Consider the following 15,917-nt stretch of genomic DNA (forward strand, 5'->3'; position numbering starts at 1 on the left):
CCCCAGGCCTGCTCTGCAATTCAGCCATGCTGCCTGCCCTTTATGAACCGGGCCCCGAGGCCCCCTCCTCAGCCAGCCACGGGCCCTGGGCACGTGGTCTGGGTGTGAACGCCCGCCCACGGGACCCACTGTGTGGGGGGGCCTGAGCTTCAGCAGACCCAGCCGTACCTGGACCCCAACCCCGCTGGGGCCTGAGGGGAGCCCTCTCTGCCACCTGTGGGAGGGCTCGGTGCCACAGCCGCCCTGCCTGCTCGCGAGGTGGGTCATATTCCCTCGCCAGCTACAGGCCCGTCTGGAGACCACCGAGGCTCGGCTGCGGAGGTCGGAGCTGGAGCATAGCGCGGACCTGGAGGAGGCCCTGGGCCGTTTGGAGGCCGCTGAGCAGAGGTGAGCTGGGTGGATGCGGCAGCCGGGGCCACAGGGAACTCGGCCATCACCCCCAGAGGCGGCAGACCCCGCTGTGCCTTGGGGCTGTTGGCCAGTCTCTTCCCAGAGTGACTCCAGGTCGAATTTGCCCGTGGGAGTTGGCCACAGGCTTGGGGTGGACAGGGCAGGGTGGGCAGAGGACCAGCCTGCCGTGGGCCTCGGGCGTAGGGTGCAGGCCCCCCGGGTCTGAGGGTCCCCCGGCCCCGCTCCCCCACATCTGCCTCCTCTCGGCCCCGCTGCCTGCCGAGGCTGCCGCTCTGGGCAGTCCTGCTGACGGGTCCCCTGAGCTGACTGTGGCCCGTGGTTGGCACAGCCAGTCCTGGGGTCCCTGGGGGTGCTGCCCTCAACCCCACCCTTCTTCACACTCTGGCCCTGACTCCCAGGCCCCTTGGGTGCCAAGCCTCTCTGACGTCATGGTCAGGGGCTCATCCGTTCACTGTTGGCAAGCATGGGTCATGGCCCGGCACCCCCAGGGGTAACCTCAGCCCTCCAGAGGTGGCCCCCGAACCGCCAGGCCCCAGGGCACCGTCCCTGGAAAGGGAGAACATGTCTCCGCACTGCAGGGACGGCAGCCAGCGGGGCTGGGCCCCTGAGCACGGCTGCGTCTCCAGACCTGGGGGAGGTTAGGACACGTGCGGACTACTTCCCGTCACTTGCTTTGTCCTCGGGGACTCTGGAAAAAGAAGAAGAGTGCTGGGAAGCATTTGGAAAACCAGTTTTCCGAAAGCAGCGGCGGGGGCGGAGGTGGGAGGTAATAACCCAGGAGGAGGGTGATGCCTGAGTTGCAAAGAGGAACAGAGGAGGTCTTTTCTGTGGCCCCGAAGCCTGGCTGGGAGGGCTGGCTCTTGGATGCTGGCTCCACCCAGCTCGGCTGCTTTCGCTGGAGAAAGGCCTCCACGGTAACAGGGGGGCTGCCGCCTTCAGGGGATGGGGGGCGTGCCTGGCTCCCCCTCTGCACTGCCCTGCCCCTTCCCCCGAGGCCCGTCCCTCAGCTCCCAGCGCTGCCCCTCTGCGCAGTCTGTCTGAGGGCTCCCCTCGGCACGAGGGACGGAGACGGCCGAGGCGGTACGGTTGTGGACGTGGCCAGGAGAGTCCGTGTTGCGGGGGAGGGAGAGCAGGCATCCCAGAGAAGGAGGAGGGGACCAGGGTGGCACTCAGAAATTGGCCCCAGTTGGGGGAGCCGTCGGGGACTCATTGCAGGTGGCCAGTGCTGCTTAGGAACGGTTGCGGCCTTCGGGCCTGAGCCGGGTCGGCCAGGTCTCAGGGAGCCTTTCCAGAAGCCCCGGGCCGTGGCCGAGCTGCTGTGGTGTCTGCCCGTCCAGGAGCACGGGGCTCTCCCAGGTGAACACCCTTCTGCGGGAACAGCTGGGGCACATGAAGAAGGCCAACGACAGGCTGGCCGAGGAGCTGGCCAGGACGACGGACGGCGTACTCCATCTTCGGGGCCAGCTGGAGCTGAGGGAGGCACGGCGCCGGGCAGAGACACAGGTGCTTTGCCCGCTCCTGCCCGTCGGCAGGGGACACCTGATCTGGTGCTTTGGCTGGCGGTAGGGGGTAGGCAGTGGGGACCAGGACAGGGTGAATTGGCTCCCACTGTGGTTCCCCTCCCCCTCCCCCCCCGGGGGGCAAGGCCGCTGACCTCCTGCCGCACCATGTTCGGCCTTCGGCTGGGCCCCCGCAGTCTACTTTGTGGGGGACGCTAGGGTAAGGAGACCCTTCCTTGAGAACAGGCGAGCAGGACCCCAAGAACAGACTTGGAAAGTAGAACAAGGTCACAGGGCCACGTCCTGCCCCATTTTTGAGAGAGGTGGTCTCCGTGGGCCCGACTCCTCGCCGCGTCCTGACTGCAAGGGCGGGGGCCACACCATTGCTCCCAGCCCGTGGCCGGGGCCAGCAGGGCCCCCTGCTGTGACCTTGCCCCCTGTCAGTTTTCCGAATCCCTAAGTCCTTCCGGGGGCTCAGGGCACAGTGCTCCAGGCACAGCCTCGGCCGGTGGTCACCAACGGCAAGACCCCTGGCGGGAGCCGGGCAGATGCCTGACACGGATGATGCTCCCCCCCCAGGTCTCCCCGCAATAGGCTGGTGAGCACCGAGTGAAAAGAGGCCTTCATGCGCTGATGTGTCACCGGACCCGGGCCCTGGAAAGGGGCATGGCCGGGGGCAAGGCAGGCCTCTGTAGCTGCAGCCCTCCCTGAAGGGGCGCAGGTGTCCCCACGGCCTTCCGCCTGTCCTCTGCAGGCACCGCTGGCAGGATTCCTCCTGGACGCTGCCTGGAAAACGGCCCCCTCCAGGGAAAGGAGGCCGAGGCGGCCCCTGTGGGCCTGGGCCTCAGGCCGACCCCGCGGAGACATCCCTCCGCAAGCCCCCCCGTCACTGCACCTCCCACCAGGGGGCAGGTGGGGGGCCCCTGTGCCCAGCCCTCTGTGGCTGCCGTTGCCATCAGAGGCTGGGGGTGCCCCCTGCTGCACAGAAGGGGAGGGCGCCAGGCAGGCCGCCCCAGGCGGAACCAAGGGTGTGTGTCACTCAGAGGGCCATGTCCATCATCACATCACAGAGGAGGAGCTGACGGCAGGACCCCCCCCCCCCGCCCCCGTGAGGCAGGGGGCGTGTTCGAGGCAGCCCCTCCTCCTCTCACTGCGGGCTTGTGACCCCTGAGTGGAAACAAGGCCCCTGGATGCCGGGTCTCAAGTGGGGTTTGTCGAGGGTCTTTATCTCCCCCTCCTCCTCGTCCTTGAAAGGACGTCCCGCTGGTCAGCGGGTGTTTTCTCCCAGTGCTTTAAAGACCCTTTGTCTCCGTCTCCTCCTCCGTCGCCGCCCAGTGCTCAGCTCCAGGCGCCTGTGACTCCGTTGGACTCCTCGCACAGGCGATCTGTCCTCTCCCCTGGCTGCTGGAAGATCCCGCTTTGGCTTTGCTGCTCTGCAGTTTTTACTAGCGTGTGTGTGTCTATGTGCAGCCTTTTGTTTATCCTGCTTCGGATTCACCAGGGTTCTGTGTCTTCTGTCATTTTTGGAAAGTAGCGCTTCCCCCTCTGAGCCCTGCCTGCGCTCACGCTCTCTCCTCCCCGACTTGGTGGCTCCGCCCACAGCCATCTGAACCTTCGTGTCTGCTTTCTTTGTGTCACCCTGGCTTATATTCTAGATATTTCTTCAGATATACCTACTTGGTCAGTAATTTTGTCTTCAGCCTCCAATTTCTGTTAAACCTGCCTGCTTTGCTTAAATCCCAAATACCGTTTTTCATCTTTAAGGATTCTGGTTGATTCTCTTCCAAATATCTTACACTTAACTCATGGTCAAGCTCCCGGTTTACTTGCTGATGCAAATTAAATAGTTATGTTCCAAGCTGTGCCTGATGTTCTGACGTCCAAGTTCTTTAAGGTTAGTGCTGTTTCCTTGTGTCTTTAGTGATTTAAAAAAAAAAAATTTCTTAAACCAAAAGCTGCTTATTTTTCTTGCAACTTTGTGAAAGTTCTTCGAAACCTAGAGTGGATGTGGCATCTTCCAGAAAGGATTTCCGTTCACTTCTGACAAGTACCCGGGGCTCTAACAGTCTTTGGACCTGTTAGAATTGAAGCAGATTTTCAACCTGAGTTTTTTTTAAACCGCCCAGGTTATGTGAATTCAGGTGGCATAAAGGCTGATGTGTGGTTCCAAATCCGGAGGGGAGATTTTTCTCCTTCCTGTCTTACCATTCAGGCTGCTGTCACAGAACACCACAGACCGGGGGTTGGAGAGGGGTGCTATGTTACGCTAACGTTTCTCTCTCACGGTTCTGGAAGCAGGAAGGCCACGATCAAGGTGGGAGACTGTTCAGTGTGTGATGCTCCCGGGGTCAGAGATAGCACCTTCTCCCCGTAACCACACACGGTGGAGGGGGTGAGGGAGCGCTCTGGGGCCCTTTTATAAGGGCACTAACTCCATCACGAGGGTGGAGCCTGAAAGCCCCACCTCCAAATACAGTCCCACCGGAATTAGGTTTCCGCATAGGATTTCAGGGGACACAAACATTCTGTGTCCCCTGTGCCTTCTCACAGTGCCCTGTGGGCAGGGCTGTGAGCACGTGTGAGTGCGGACGTGTGCACCTGTGTGTCCCGCTCAGTCAGCTCCGGCACACCCTCCAGAGAGCTCTCACTCACGAGTGTGGGCAGACTCCACACCTGGATGGACCCCACGCTTTCCTCTGCATCCCGAGCCCCTGTGGTCAAGGAGGCACGTTCAAGTTGCTCGGTTTGGCAAGAGGCTGGCTGCCGATGTTCCTCTCAAGTTCCTGACCTCGCCGGTTTCTGGCCTCAGTGCTCCCTAGCGTGTGGGTCAGGGGTCCCTGCCCGAGTGCTCCCTACCACGTGGGCCAGCCCAGCCTGCACTCAGGGAGCTGTGAAGCCTGGAATCTGATGTAGCTAATCGCTGTTATTGGACAGGCCCGTCCAGGCATCCGGTACTGCAGGGCATGTCTGATCCCTGCTCTTTGCTGATCACAATGGGGTTTGGGAGGTGCAGTGCGAGTGCACAGAGGACCCCGGCCCCGGGCACGAAGGGGCTTTCCCTACAGAAGGCATACAGGGCTTGGGTGGGGGGGGGGGACCTCAGATGTGGGGTCAGGACAGGGGTTGCAGCAGAGGCTCTGTGAAGGTTGGAGAGTGTGTGGGTCTTGAGAGCTGGGAAAGGTGAGGTCACTCTGTGTCAGGAAGCAGCCAGGCTGCGCTGTGACAGGCAGGGGACAGAGGAGTGTGGGAAAGCACTGGGCATGCGGTGAGCCCTCTGGGGGTCCCGGAAGTCAGCACTCAGGACGCAGCCCAGGGACCAGGGACAGGGAAGGTGGCATGGAGACTCAGGACGCCGAGGCTTCAGCTCAGTTCTCTGAAAGGCTGGTGCCACTGGCCACACATGGCTCTGTCCCGTTCCCGCCTCCACTCTCCCCTCTTCCCCCGCCGCCCCACAGTCCTGCTGTAGCCTCCTGCTCCGCCATTACTCCCCATTCACTCTGCCCCGTCTTAGCGGGCGGCTTCCCCACTGCCTCGCCATGCGCTCTGAGTGGTAGAGGCTTCTGTGTCCCTGGACGTGTTGGGGACCCCCTAGAGTGACAGCTGCTGTCCTGGTGCTGGAGGAAGGGGGGAAACCTGGCCTCCCCGCCCCCCCTCATGCTGGGAGTGGGGTGGCTGCTGAGGGTCGCCAAGTACCTCCCACCCCGGCGGGGAGACCAGGCTGGGTGAGTCCCCAGGTCGGGGCAGGAGCTGGATGCGGCCCCCTCCCCAGGTCCGCGAGGTGGGGGAGTGAGCACTGCCCCCTGGAGCAGGGGATCTGCACCTTTTGGGAAGACGAGCCCCTGGGAAAGGGGGCTGCAGAGCCACAGGTGATATGGGTGTGCTCCCCACAGAGGATCCGGGAGAGGCGGTGTGGAGAGGCCGGTGGGGTTGCAGGCTGCACTCGCCTCGCATGCCTGAGCAGACTCAGGCCTCTTGCTCGCAGATCCGGCGCACACACTCGGGGGGGTCCCAGGACTTCCTCCTCCTGTGGAGACAGGTCACCGCACTCCGCGTACAGCTGGCCGAGCTGCGCACAACCGCAGAGAGGTAACGCCATAGGGTCCACCGGGCGGTGGGGGAGATGGGGCGTCCGGACCTGTCTGGACCTCGCACTCTCCCCACAGGTGCGGTGCACAGGCAGGAGGGGCGGGTGGCGGGGGGAGAGGCAAGAACGGACAGACCAAGATGGACAAGGGTGCAGGGGAGAGAGGACAGCGGGGCAGGCCAGTTGGGGGGCCGCCGCAAAGCGGGGAGCTTCAGGGGCCCTGGGATCCCTCCGGCACCTCACACAGGTCTGACCTGGGAGCCTCGAGGTACAAGACAGCACCCCCATTCGCACAGGGGGAGGCTGAGGGTCAGAGGGCCGGCGTCCTGATGGAGGCAGGCAGCCCACCTGGTCTGGCCCGGCCCGGCCCCTGCTCGCCCTCCCTGGCTGTGACGAGGGGACAGTGCACACCTGGTGGTGGGGGCTTCTCCTGAGGATGGCCGGGGAGGGGGCTGCCGTGGCAGAGGGCGGGCCGATGTGACCGGATCCTGCCCTCCCCCCCGGACGGTCCCGAGGCTCAGCAGGGGGTGCTGCTCTGGCCTCCCAGGGCTCTCACCGACATGCGCGTGGAGATGGCCAGGACAGCCGGGCGCCTGCAAACGGCCTGCCTGGCCCTGGGCTCCAGGCTGCGGCTGGCGGCCAGCAGTGCGGCGGGCGCCCTGGAGCAGCGGCTGCGGGACCAGGTGCGGGAGACGCTGCAGCTGCAGGGCCGCTGGGACGCAGAGAAGGTGGCGCTCCAGGCCAGGTGGGTGCTGGGGGCCCGAGGGTGGACGGAGGCGGGGGAAGGGCCGCCCCGCCCTGTCCTGTCTCCCGGGCGGCTGCCGGTTCTGAGACTCAGGCCCGTGGCCCGTGCACAGCTCTGCCTCCTGATCTGCACCCAGCATCCTGCTTCTCCCACCCTGCTGGCAGCCCAGGGACGGTCCCCAGGTCACTGGGCTCACGCGACCCTAACCCACCCCCCCGAGGCCAAGGTACAGCTCCCGACATCCGAGGGCTTCCGTGAACACTGCAGCGGGCATGTCTCTGCTGTTCCCAGAAGGGAAACTTTCAGGCCTAAGAGCACCTTCCTGCAAAGGGGGGACGCCTGTTTGAGATAGACCACTTAAGAAACTGAGGCAGGTGGAGGTGGAGTCTGTGAGTAAGCACAGAAGGTTCTGGACACAGAACCCACGTCTGCAGCTCAGAAATCTCTTGAGAGCAGCTTCAGCAGGAAATGGGGGGACAGCTCCCTGGGGAGGCCTCACCTACCGGCCCCAGGGCACAGTTCCACAGAACCGAGGGGTCTGGGGCTCCCTTGGCCACAAACACCTGCCAGGCTGAGGGGAAGAAAGCTGTCCCGCCCTCAGGGGGTGAGTTGAGTGAAACGAACCCTAACTAGCCCCAAAGGAGCATGATTGCAGGGCCCGGGGATGCCAGATGGCCCAGCTCAGCCTGCAGGGGCAGCTCTGCCGGGCCTGAGGGGAACACCCCAGGACTATAGGAAGGGAGACCCCGGGGCCACAGGAAGTGAGAGCCACAGGTCACAGGAAGGGAGACCCCGAGGCCACAGGAAGGGAGACCCCAGGGCCACAGGAAGTGAGAGCCAGGGGCCACAGGGAGACCCCGGGGCCACAGGAAGTGAGAGCCACAGGTCACAGGAAGGGAGAGCCCGGGGCCACAGGAAGTGAGAGCCAGGGGCCACAGGAGGTGAGAGCCAGGGGGCCACAGGAAGGGAGACCCCAGGGCCACAGGAAGGGAGACCCCGGGGCCACAGGAAGTGAGAGCCAGGGGCCACAGGGAGACCCCGGGGCCACAGGAAGTGAGAGCCACAGGTCACAGGAAGGGAGACCCCGGGGCCACAGGAAGTGAGAGCCAGGGGCCACAGGAGGTGAGAGCCAGGGGGCCACAGGAAGGGAGACCCCAGGGCCACAGGAAGGGAGACCCCGGGGCCACAGGAAGTGAGAGCCAGGGGCCACAGGAGGTGAGAGCCAGGGGCCACAGGAGGTGAGAGCCAGGGGGCCACAGGAAGGGAGACCCCGGGGCCACAGGAAGTGAGAGCCACGGGCCACAGGAAGGGAGACCCCAGGGCCACAGGAAAGGAGAGCCGGGGGCCACAGAGGGGAGACCCAGGGGCCACAGAGGGGAGACCCAGGTCTTTGAGAAGAAGGTGGCTCCCAGGCAGGAAGGGACAATAACGTCACCTGCTGTTAGACTTACAGCACTGGACGTGATCCAGGCAGAGGAAGCCGCTGGGCCAAGGGCCCAGAAGTGGCTGCTTGCATCTGTTGTCCCCTATGGACAGGGGCAAGGCCTCAGGAAGCCACTGGCCATGAAGCTGGAGGGCAGAGCCAGGGTCAGGGTGAGGGTCTTGAATGCCGAACTCTCATTCTGCACTTGGCTCCAGAGACAGTGGGGGCCACCGAAGGCTCTAGAGCAGAAGAGAAGCATCTGATCAGACAAGGGACCAAGGCCCACTCAGACAGAGGCGGCCACAGCACAGGAGGGATCTGGACACCGCCTGGACATCTTCGGGGCCCACGTATGCTCTGGGCTTTGTTCTCGACTCTGACAACCCCTCCCCCCCAACGCCCGACTCTTCTCCAGACTCTCTGAGCAGACGCTGCTGGTGGAGAAGCTCACAGAACAAAACTCGAAGAAGGAGAGAACCATCTCTTCCCTCAAAATGGATGTCCAGAAACTGGTGCGTGGGGCTGAGAAGAGGCAGGTGCAGGGCGGGGGTCCACCTGCCGGCCCCACTGAGGAGTCTGCTCCGGCCGCAGGAGTCCCGGCGCAGCGGAGGCCAGCGGGCAGCGGACACTCTGGAGGACCAAGTTGAAGCCCTACAGCGTGTCTTGAAGAGCATCACAGAGGTGCTGGCCCATCTTGGTCCTTCCCGCGGTAAAGCAGAGCATGAACCGTAGGATCCCGATGGTCCCAGCTGAGCCCTGACGTCGTGATCTGGAAGATCCCCATGTGGCCACAGCCCTGAGCTCTCTCCCCTCCATCCCTTCCTCTCTGAACCCTGAAGGTGGCCCAGGAAGACGCAGGGTGCCCGGAGCGGGCGTGCAGCGTTGGTCCCGAAGCTCAGGAGGCACAGGGCCAAGTGTGGAGGCCCGGGAGCTCTGCGTCCCCCCACCGCGGGGTGTCCCCACTGCGGGCCCGCGCCCTGGACACCCTGCACCCCGCACTGCAGGCTGTGCACGTGGCTATCGAGAGGTGGCGGCTGCTGGAGCAGGTGGGCGGCCTCAGTCCACAGGGGCCCCGGAGGCGAAGCAGTGGCCTGGTCTCCACCAGGCGCGGCTTTGAAACCCAGGCCGGAAGTGCCATTACAGAGCCTGCTGGTGGCTCGCCCTGGGGCCACAGGAAGGGGGACCTGGGTGCCCCAGACGGGAGCCAGGGGTCTTTGAGAGGAAGGGTCTCCGCGTGGCCTGCCCCCAAGCCCTACAGTCCCAGGGAGGGGGTCCCCATCTTAATTGCATCTTTTCTGGGGGAGTCTGTGGTCAAGGCCTACGCAGGCCAGAGTGACTCACGCCACACCCGCTCCTCGGGGCAGGAGCTGCGCCTGCAGCTGGGGTCCTCCCAGGCGGTGGCAGCCAGTCTCCGGGAGCAGCTGTCGGAGGCCCAGCGGGAGCTGCAGGCCGCAAGGAGGCTCCTACAGGAGCGGGCGCAGGAGCAGGTGCGGGAGCCCGAGGACCTCCTGCGCGAGCTGGAGGCGCAGAGCCGCGAGGCACAGCGCTGCAGGGCGTCCAGCGAGCTCTTGCAAAGGTGACCGGAGGGCTGAGCAGGGCGGGCCGGGCAGTGCCAGCCTGGGGGGCCTTCCCCCATAAGGCCTGCCCACAGGCCACAAAGAGGGTCCCATCCCCAGGACAGAAACTGCTCCTGGCAAGGCCACCTCCCTTGGCCTGGCCTTGTCCCCGCAGCCCCGGGCCTGCTCTGAGTCCCTTTTCCCTCGTCTGGGGCCGTCTGGGCCCTGCCGCTGCCCAGGACGCAGCTTCCCAAAGCCCAGGCTGAGCGTGTGCCCTGCCCGTGCTGCTGCATCCCCAAAGTGCAGCCTGGCTCCACTTCCACGTGCTCTCCCACCTCCTGCTCCCCCCTGACCCCCAGGACTCCTGCCAGGGGTCCCACTCATCCTTCAGAAATGGTCCCTACATCCCTGACCCCTTCTCTCCTCATCGTTGGGGTGGCCTAAGGGCCCCCCTGGCGTGTCCTGTGGATCCGGTGGCCTATGGTGCGGTTGGCTATGAGGCTTTCTGGATGCTTCCGGGCACATCTTACTGCCCTGGGGTTGGTGGGAGTGGGGAGGCGTGGGACAGGAATCCCTCGGGGCCTCATAGTCCTGAGTAAGGGGCTAGATGGGGCTTCCCAAATCCACACTCTGCGTGAGCTGGGCTGTGGGAGGCCAGCAGGCTCTGGCTGGAGGAGCTGGGGGGCTTCCAAAGGAGCAGGACAGGGAGCAGGTAAGGCTGCTTCCACTCTTCACCCCTGGGGGAGCGGGACACCTCCCCGGGGAGGCCCCTTCTCTGCACGGCCTGACTGCCCTCAGTGCTGAGACAGGAGGTCTGAGGAAAACAGAGCCCCAGCCCTCCTCCAGAGGCGCCCAGGGAAAGACCAGCAGAGGAGCTGGCCTGGTGGGGGCATGGCACCACAGGGGGCTGTGGAGGGCTCCCTGGAGGGTGGATGCCTTCCCAGGGGCAGATGGGAGCAGAGGTGGGAGCACAAAACCGCGAGAGCAGGGTGAGGTTGATGTGGGTCATCACTCTGAGGAGCAGAGGGCCGTGGGGCCCTGGGGGCGTTTGGCAGGGGCACAGCCCATGGCTTGGAAGGGCTGGTCTGGCTGCTGGCAGCCAAGCTGCAGCATCCGGGGACAGGTGGGCAGGCCAGGGTGGGGCCCCCTGTGTAGGGAGGAGGAGGGGCCGGATCCAAGGGGCACTCGGGAAATGGAAGCTTCAGGGGCGAGGGGCCGAGGGGGAGCAGCTAAGATTCAGGTTCCCGGATGATGGGTGGCAGCGGAGAGGGCTCAGGGATGGGTCAGCCAGCGAGCACAGCTTTGCACAGGTGCTAGATCTCAAGGGCCTGGGGCCCCCATCAGGGCGAGGTGAACAGGACAAGCCGATGTGAAATTTGGGGAGATACCAGGAAGAGGAGGGGACCCTTCCTTCCAGCTGAGTTCTGCAAGGACTAGCTGAGCTTGGACCGTGGTGGCTGAGGGCTGAGCACAGGACGTACCAGGCAGCAAGACCCCTGATTGCTTTCAGGCCCGCACAACCTCCAGGAGGGCACAGGCCCACCAGGGGCCACCCCAGTATGGAAGGCTGGCTGGGGCTGGGGATGCTTGGGTCTCTCTTGCTCCCCACCTCGCTTCCCCAGGCTGCTGCCCTGAGCGGCCCCCGGGGTCAGGTGCCCACCTTGCCCTGTCCGTGCTCCTGGCACCCGGCCAAGGCTTGACTATGCCCAGTGAGGGTCCCTCGGCTCCCCTTCCCTGGACCCATGTCCTGGGGCTGCCCCAACCTCTGCCTCCCCTGCTCCCAGAGAGAAAAGGGCTCTGGAAACGGCGGTGGAGGAGATGAGACGGAAGGCGGCCTGTGCAGACGCAGAGAAGCAGAGGCTAGAAGCCGAGAACACGGAGCTGCACAGGAGCCTCCTGCTGTGGGCGGAACAGAAGGAAGAGCTGGTGCAGCAGGGCAAGAGGGGCCGCCGGGAGCTGGAGACCAGGTGGGCGGGCCGCGGGAGCTGGAGACCAGGTGGGCGGGGCCGCGGGGAGCTGGAGACCAGGTGGGCTGGGGCGGGTGAGGGGGGGGCACATCACGCCCCTCAGCCTCAGTGTCCCCCACCACCAACAGGGCCACCCCTTTCCCAGGCTCATCTACAGGAGAGGGGGTGCCTGATGGGGCGGCAGGGGCAAAGTGTTCTCCAGACTCCTCCAGGCTGGGCCATCACCCCACACCCACACACCTGCCCCGACGTCCTGCCCCAGGCGCACTCCCCACCCCTCCCGGGCAGATCTACCACCCTGGGCCCAGCAGAGATGGGTGCCATGAGCCGTGCGTGCACACGCACACACACTCCTCACCCTGGGTGTCAGGGTATGGACCAAGAACACCACCGCACCCCCAGCCCTGAAGCAGGACCCACGAACCCCCTGGCCCTGCAGGGGCTCCTGGGCTGCGAGGGAGCTGCAGGTCATCACCCCGCCCATTGTGCCCCTCCATCTTGCCCTGAAGTGACCTCACACTCTCTGCCCTCTGGTTTCCGGACCTCAGTCAAGGGCGCCTGGAGCAGCTGGAGGAGAAGGTCTCAGGGCTCAAGAAGGAGCTGGTGTCCGCCCAGGAGGCGCTGAACTCGGCCCGGCTGCAGAGGGACGTTCTGGAGAGCGAGAGGGAGGGTCTGCACAGAGCCCTGGCCCGGGTACACTTCCATGTCTGGCCCTCTGCCACCATCTGCTGGGGCCCACCTGCCCCCACTCACTTGTCTCCTCCTGCTCCTGCGCCCTCAGTCCCTCCCCAGAGTTCCCAAAGCCACCCGGGGTGGGGGGTGGGGCTCCTGGGCCTCCAGGCAGTGGGCACCGGCCTACCCGCCCTGACCCCTAGCCACACCCGCCTCTCTGTGCCCTCTCCCTTGGTCACCCTGCCACCTCTCCTGGATGCAGCCTGACTACCCAGGGGCCCATCGTGTGTCTCAGAGGCCCCCCCACCCCGCCCTAGGCAGAGTCCAGCAACACTGACCTGGAGCTGCTGGTGACCCGGCTGAAGTCGGAGGGTGTGGAGCAAAGGGACTCCCTGGCCAAGATGGCTGCCCTGACGGAGGGGCTGGCTCGGGACAAAGGCGCCCTGGGCCACCAGGTCCTGCAGGTGAGGCGAGGGGCCCGGGCTGGCCGTGTGGCTGAGCCCAGGTCCCCCTGGCGACACCGCGTCTCCACTCCTCCATTCCTGCGCGGAGAGCGGGTGTGGGGGAGAGGCCCAGGGGCACAGGGGTGCCTGCCAGGCCCGCGGGACTGAGGGTGCGCGTGGCGCGTGGCACACGGGCCTGGACGCGGACCCCTCCCTGTCCCCACCCGCGGCAGCTGGAGCAGGAGCGGGAGCAGCTGCGGGAGCGGCAGAAGGCTCTGGAGCAGGAGCGGGCGGGTGCCCTGGAGCGGCTGGCGCGGGCGGAGCAGCAGCTGGGGCCGGTGCAGCAGGCCTGCGGGCGCCTGGAGGAGCGGCTGCAGGGGCGGGAGGCCGCCTTCGAGCGCCAGAGGGCCCGGCTGCAGGAGCAGGTGGGCCAGGTGAGGCGTCCGCGGGGCTGCCCCTGCCCCTCTGGGGTGTGGAGGGTCACGGGGCACCTTCAGAAGTCCGGCGGCGGGCTCGGGGCACCAGGGACTTCCGGCTGCAAAGCTAACAGACTTGGCTAGACTCAAAGCCGGCGTCGAAGAGGGCTCCCCGGAGGTGGTGGCAGCGGTGGCGGAAGGGGGGGGGGGGTTGGTAGAGGGTAGAGACGGGGGATGGGGGGGAGGGGAGCTGCAGAGGACGCTTACATAGGGCCTGCCCCTGGCCCCTGGTTTCCACACGCTTGGGGGTCAAGGGCTTCACGGCTTCCCTCTTTGTGTCGTTTCTCGCCTCCCGGACCACGTCCCCACTTGCCGTGGGCTCGTTCACCGACGCGGCATTCTCGGACCTTCTGTGGACGCCATGCTCTGGCCCAGCACGGGCTCCGGGGCGCGCCACTGAGCGGGGTTGCTTTCTTCTAGTCCCAGCGTGTTGCCCCGCGTGGAGCCCTGTGCTGGCAGCCTTGTGCCCCCGGCGGCATTCAGACCGCATGTCCCCTGCCTCCTCTGGGACTCGGCTCAGCCTCCCTCAGTGTCTCAGGCTCTGTCCCATCTCTTCCGGTCGGTCGCCAGTTCCCCCTTCTTTCACTGAAGTGTGAGTTACACTCAGGGAGCCCGTGCACGGTTCAGCGAGCTGTGACGGTTGTGTGCATCGTGTAGCAAGCACCCAGGAGACGTGGACGGTCTCCCCTGGCCCTGGGGTCAGCACCGTCCCAGGCAGCCTCCGCTCTGACATGCTCCCCCCCACCCCCCCGCAGCCTCCCACACTGGCTTCACCTGTGGCAGAACCGCAGGTTTTGTGTCCACCTTCTCTCTCAAGGGGATGTCTTTGCAAGTTCTGGCATTGTTAGGTGTATCAAGCAGGGGTGGGGTGGGGGGCTGACAACACAGTAATATTCCGTTGTACAAATAAACCACATTCACTCACCCATTTACTTGCTGCTGGACATTTGGGTTGTTTCCAGTTTGGGGCTGTAATGGACAAGACTGCTGTGAACATTGGTGCACAAGTTATGTACATACTTGGGAGTGAAATTGTCCGGTGCTAGGTGTGCATTGAACTTAATAAGAAACTGCTGAACAACTTCCAAAGCGATTGTATTACTTTATTCTACTGCCAGCGGCACAGTGGGGGGGGGGGGCACGAGGGGGTTCCAGGTGCTCCTCAGACTTGTCAACGTTTGGCATCATCAGTTTTTGCTTTTTAGCTATTCTGTGTGTGTGAAGCTAGGTACCGTTGTGGTTTTAATTCTCATTTCCTGGATAACAAATGATGTTGAGCACATTTTCATATGCTTACTGGAAATTTGTATACCTTATTTTATCAATTGTCTGTTCGAGTCTTTTGCCCATTTTTTAGTGTGTGTGTGTGTGTGTGTGTGTGTGTGTGTGTGTTTTGGCTCCGGATGTATAGGAAGTCTTCACATATCCTGAACACGAGTACTCTGTCAGATGGATGTACATAGAAGAGTTTACTCAAGTTCGTGACTTGCCTATGCATTTTCTTAGTGCTGTTTTTGATGGACAGAAAATTTTAACTTTGGCGAAATCCAACTTGCCAAGTTTTAAAAAAATGTATGGCTAGTATTTTCTAGGTGCTGCTGACACATTTCTGTGTAGGACAAGGAGAAGAAAAGACCCTCCGGTGTTTTCACCTGCTTCTTACATGTAGGTCTGTGATCACTTCATGTTGATTTTTCCATATGGCAGTGGCTCTGAAAGTGTGTTCCCTAGACCAGCGGCATCAGCATCACCCGGGAACTAGATAGAAATGCAGATTCGTAAAATTCCCCACTCAGAACCTACTGAATCAGTCAGTTAAGCGTCCAACTTCAGCTCAGGTCACGATCTCACAGTTTGTGAGTTCAGGCCCCACATTGGGCTCTGTGCTGACCGCTCAGAGCCTGGAGCCTGCTTCAGATTCTGTGTTTCCTTTTCTCTCTGCCTCTTCCCTCCTCAAGTTCTGTCTCTCTGTCTCAAAAATAAATAAACATTAAAAAAAAATTTTAAAAACCCCAACCGAATCAGAAACTCCAGGATGGGTGGCAGAAATCTGGATTTTCAGAAACCCTCCAGGTGATTCTGATGCATACAAAAGTGTGAGGACCGCAGGTATGTTGTGTGAAGTAGGCATTGAAGTCTGTTATTTTTCAGATGAATATCCAATTGTTCCAGCACCAGTTTTTACAGACTGTCCTTTCTCCCTTGAATTACCTGAGTAATTACCTGACTTGTTGAAAGTAAATCGATCATATATATGTGTGTATGTGCACAGATCAGATTGCCGATCAGTACAAATCAATCTGTTCCTTCTTTCCCCAAAACCACCCTGTCTTGGTTACTGTAGCTTTTCAGTAAGTCTTGAAATTAAGTAGTGTGACTCCTCCAGTCTTATTCTTCCTTTTTAAAATGGTTTTCACTGCTCTAATTTTTTTTACATATCCATACATTTCAGAATCAGCTTGTGAATTTTTGTCCCCCGCAAAACCCTCCTAGGTCCTTGATTGGGATTGTGTTGACTCCATAGGTCAGTTTTAGAAGACTGGACACCTTCACGACATTGAGGTGTCCATCCACGAAAATGTGGAATATCTCTCTTTCTTTACTTGGTTCTCTCAGCTGTGTTTTGTGCTCAGTGTAGGGG

At 62.7% G+C, this 15,917-nt stretch overlaps 1 protein-coding gene across 1 annotated transcript in view; it reads left to right on the forward strand.

Moving 5' to 3' along the window:
* Positions 1-15,917, forward strand: part of CROCC2 (ciliary rootlet coiled-coil, rootletin family member 2) — a 74,312-nt gene that overhangs the window by 16,721 nt on the left and 41,674 nt on the right. The window contains 14 exon segments of the mRNA XM_053203868.1: positions 281-387; positions 1,749-1,975; positions 2,490-2,508; positions 2,665-2,822; positions 5,717-5,996; positions 6,542-6,739; positions 8,578-8,674; positions 8,754-8,843; positions 9,002-9,208; positions 9,527-9,738; positions 11,503-11,685; positions 12,234-12,378; positions 12,675-12,821; positions 13,034-13,234. Coding sequence (XP_053059843.1) covers positions 281-387; positions 1,749-1,975; positions 2,490-2,508; positions 2,665-2,822; positions 5,717-5,996; positions 6,542-6,739; positions 8,578-8,674; positions 8,754-8,843; positions 9,002-9,208; positions 9,527-9,738; positions 11,503-11,685; positions 12,234-12,378; positions 12,675-12,821; positions 13,034-13,234 — 2,271 coding nt within the window.

This window comes from Acinonyx jubatus, chromosome C1 (genome assembly GCF_027475565.1).
Source record: "Acinonyx jubatus isolate Ajub_Pintada_27869175 chromosome C1, VMU_Ajub_asm_v1.0, whole genome shotgun sequence".
Taxonomy (NCBI): Eukaryota; Metazoa; Chordata; class Mammalia; order Carnivora; family Felidae; genus Acinonyx; species Acinonyx jubatus.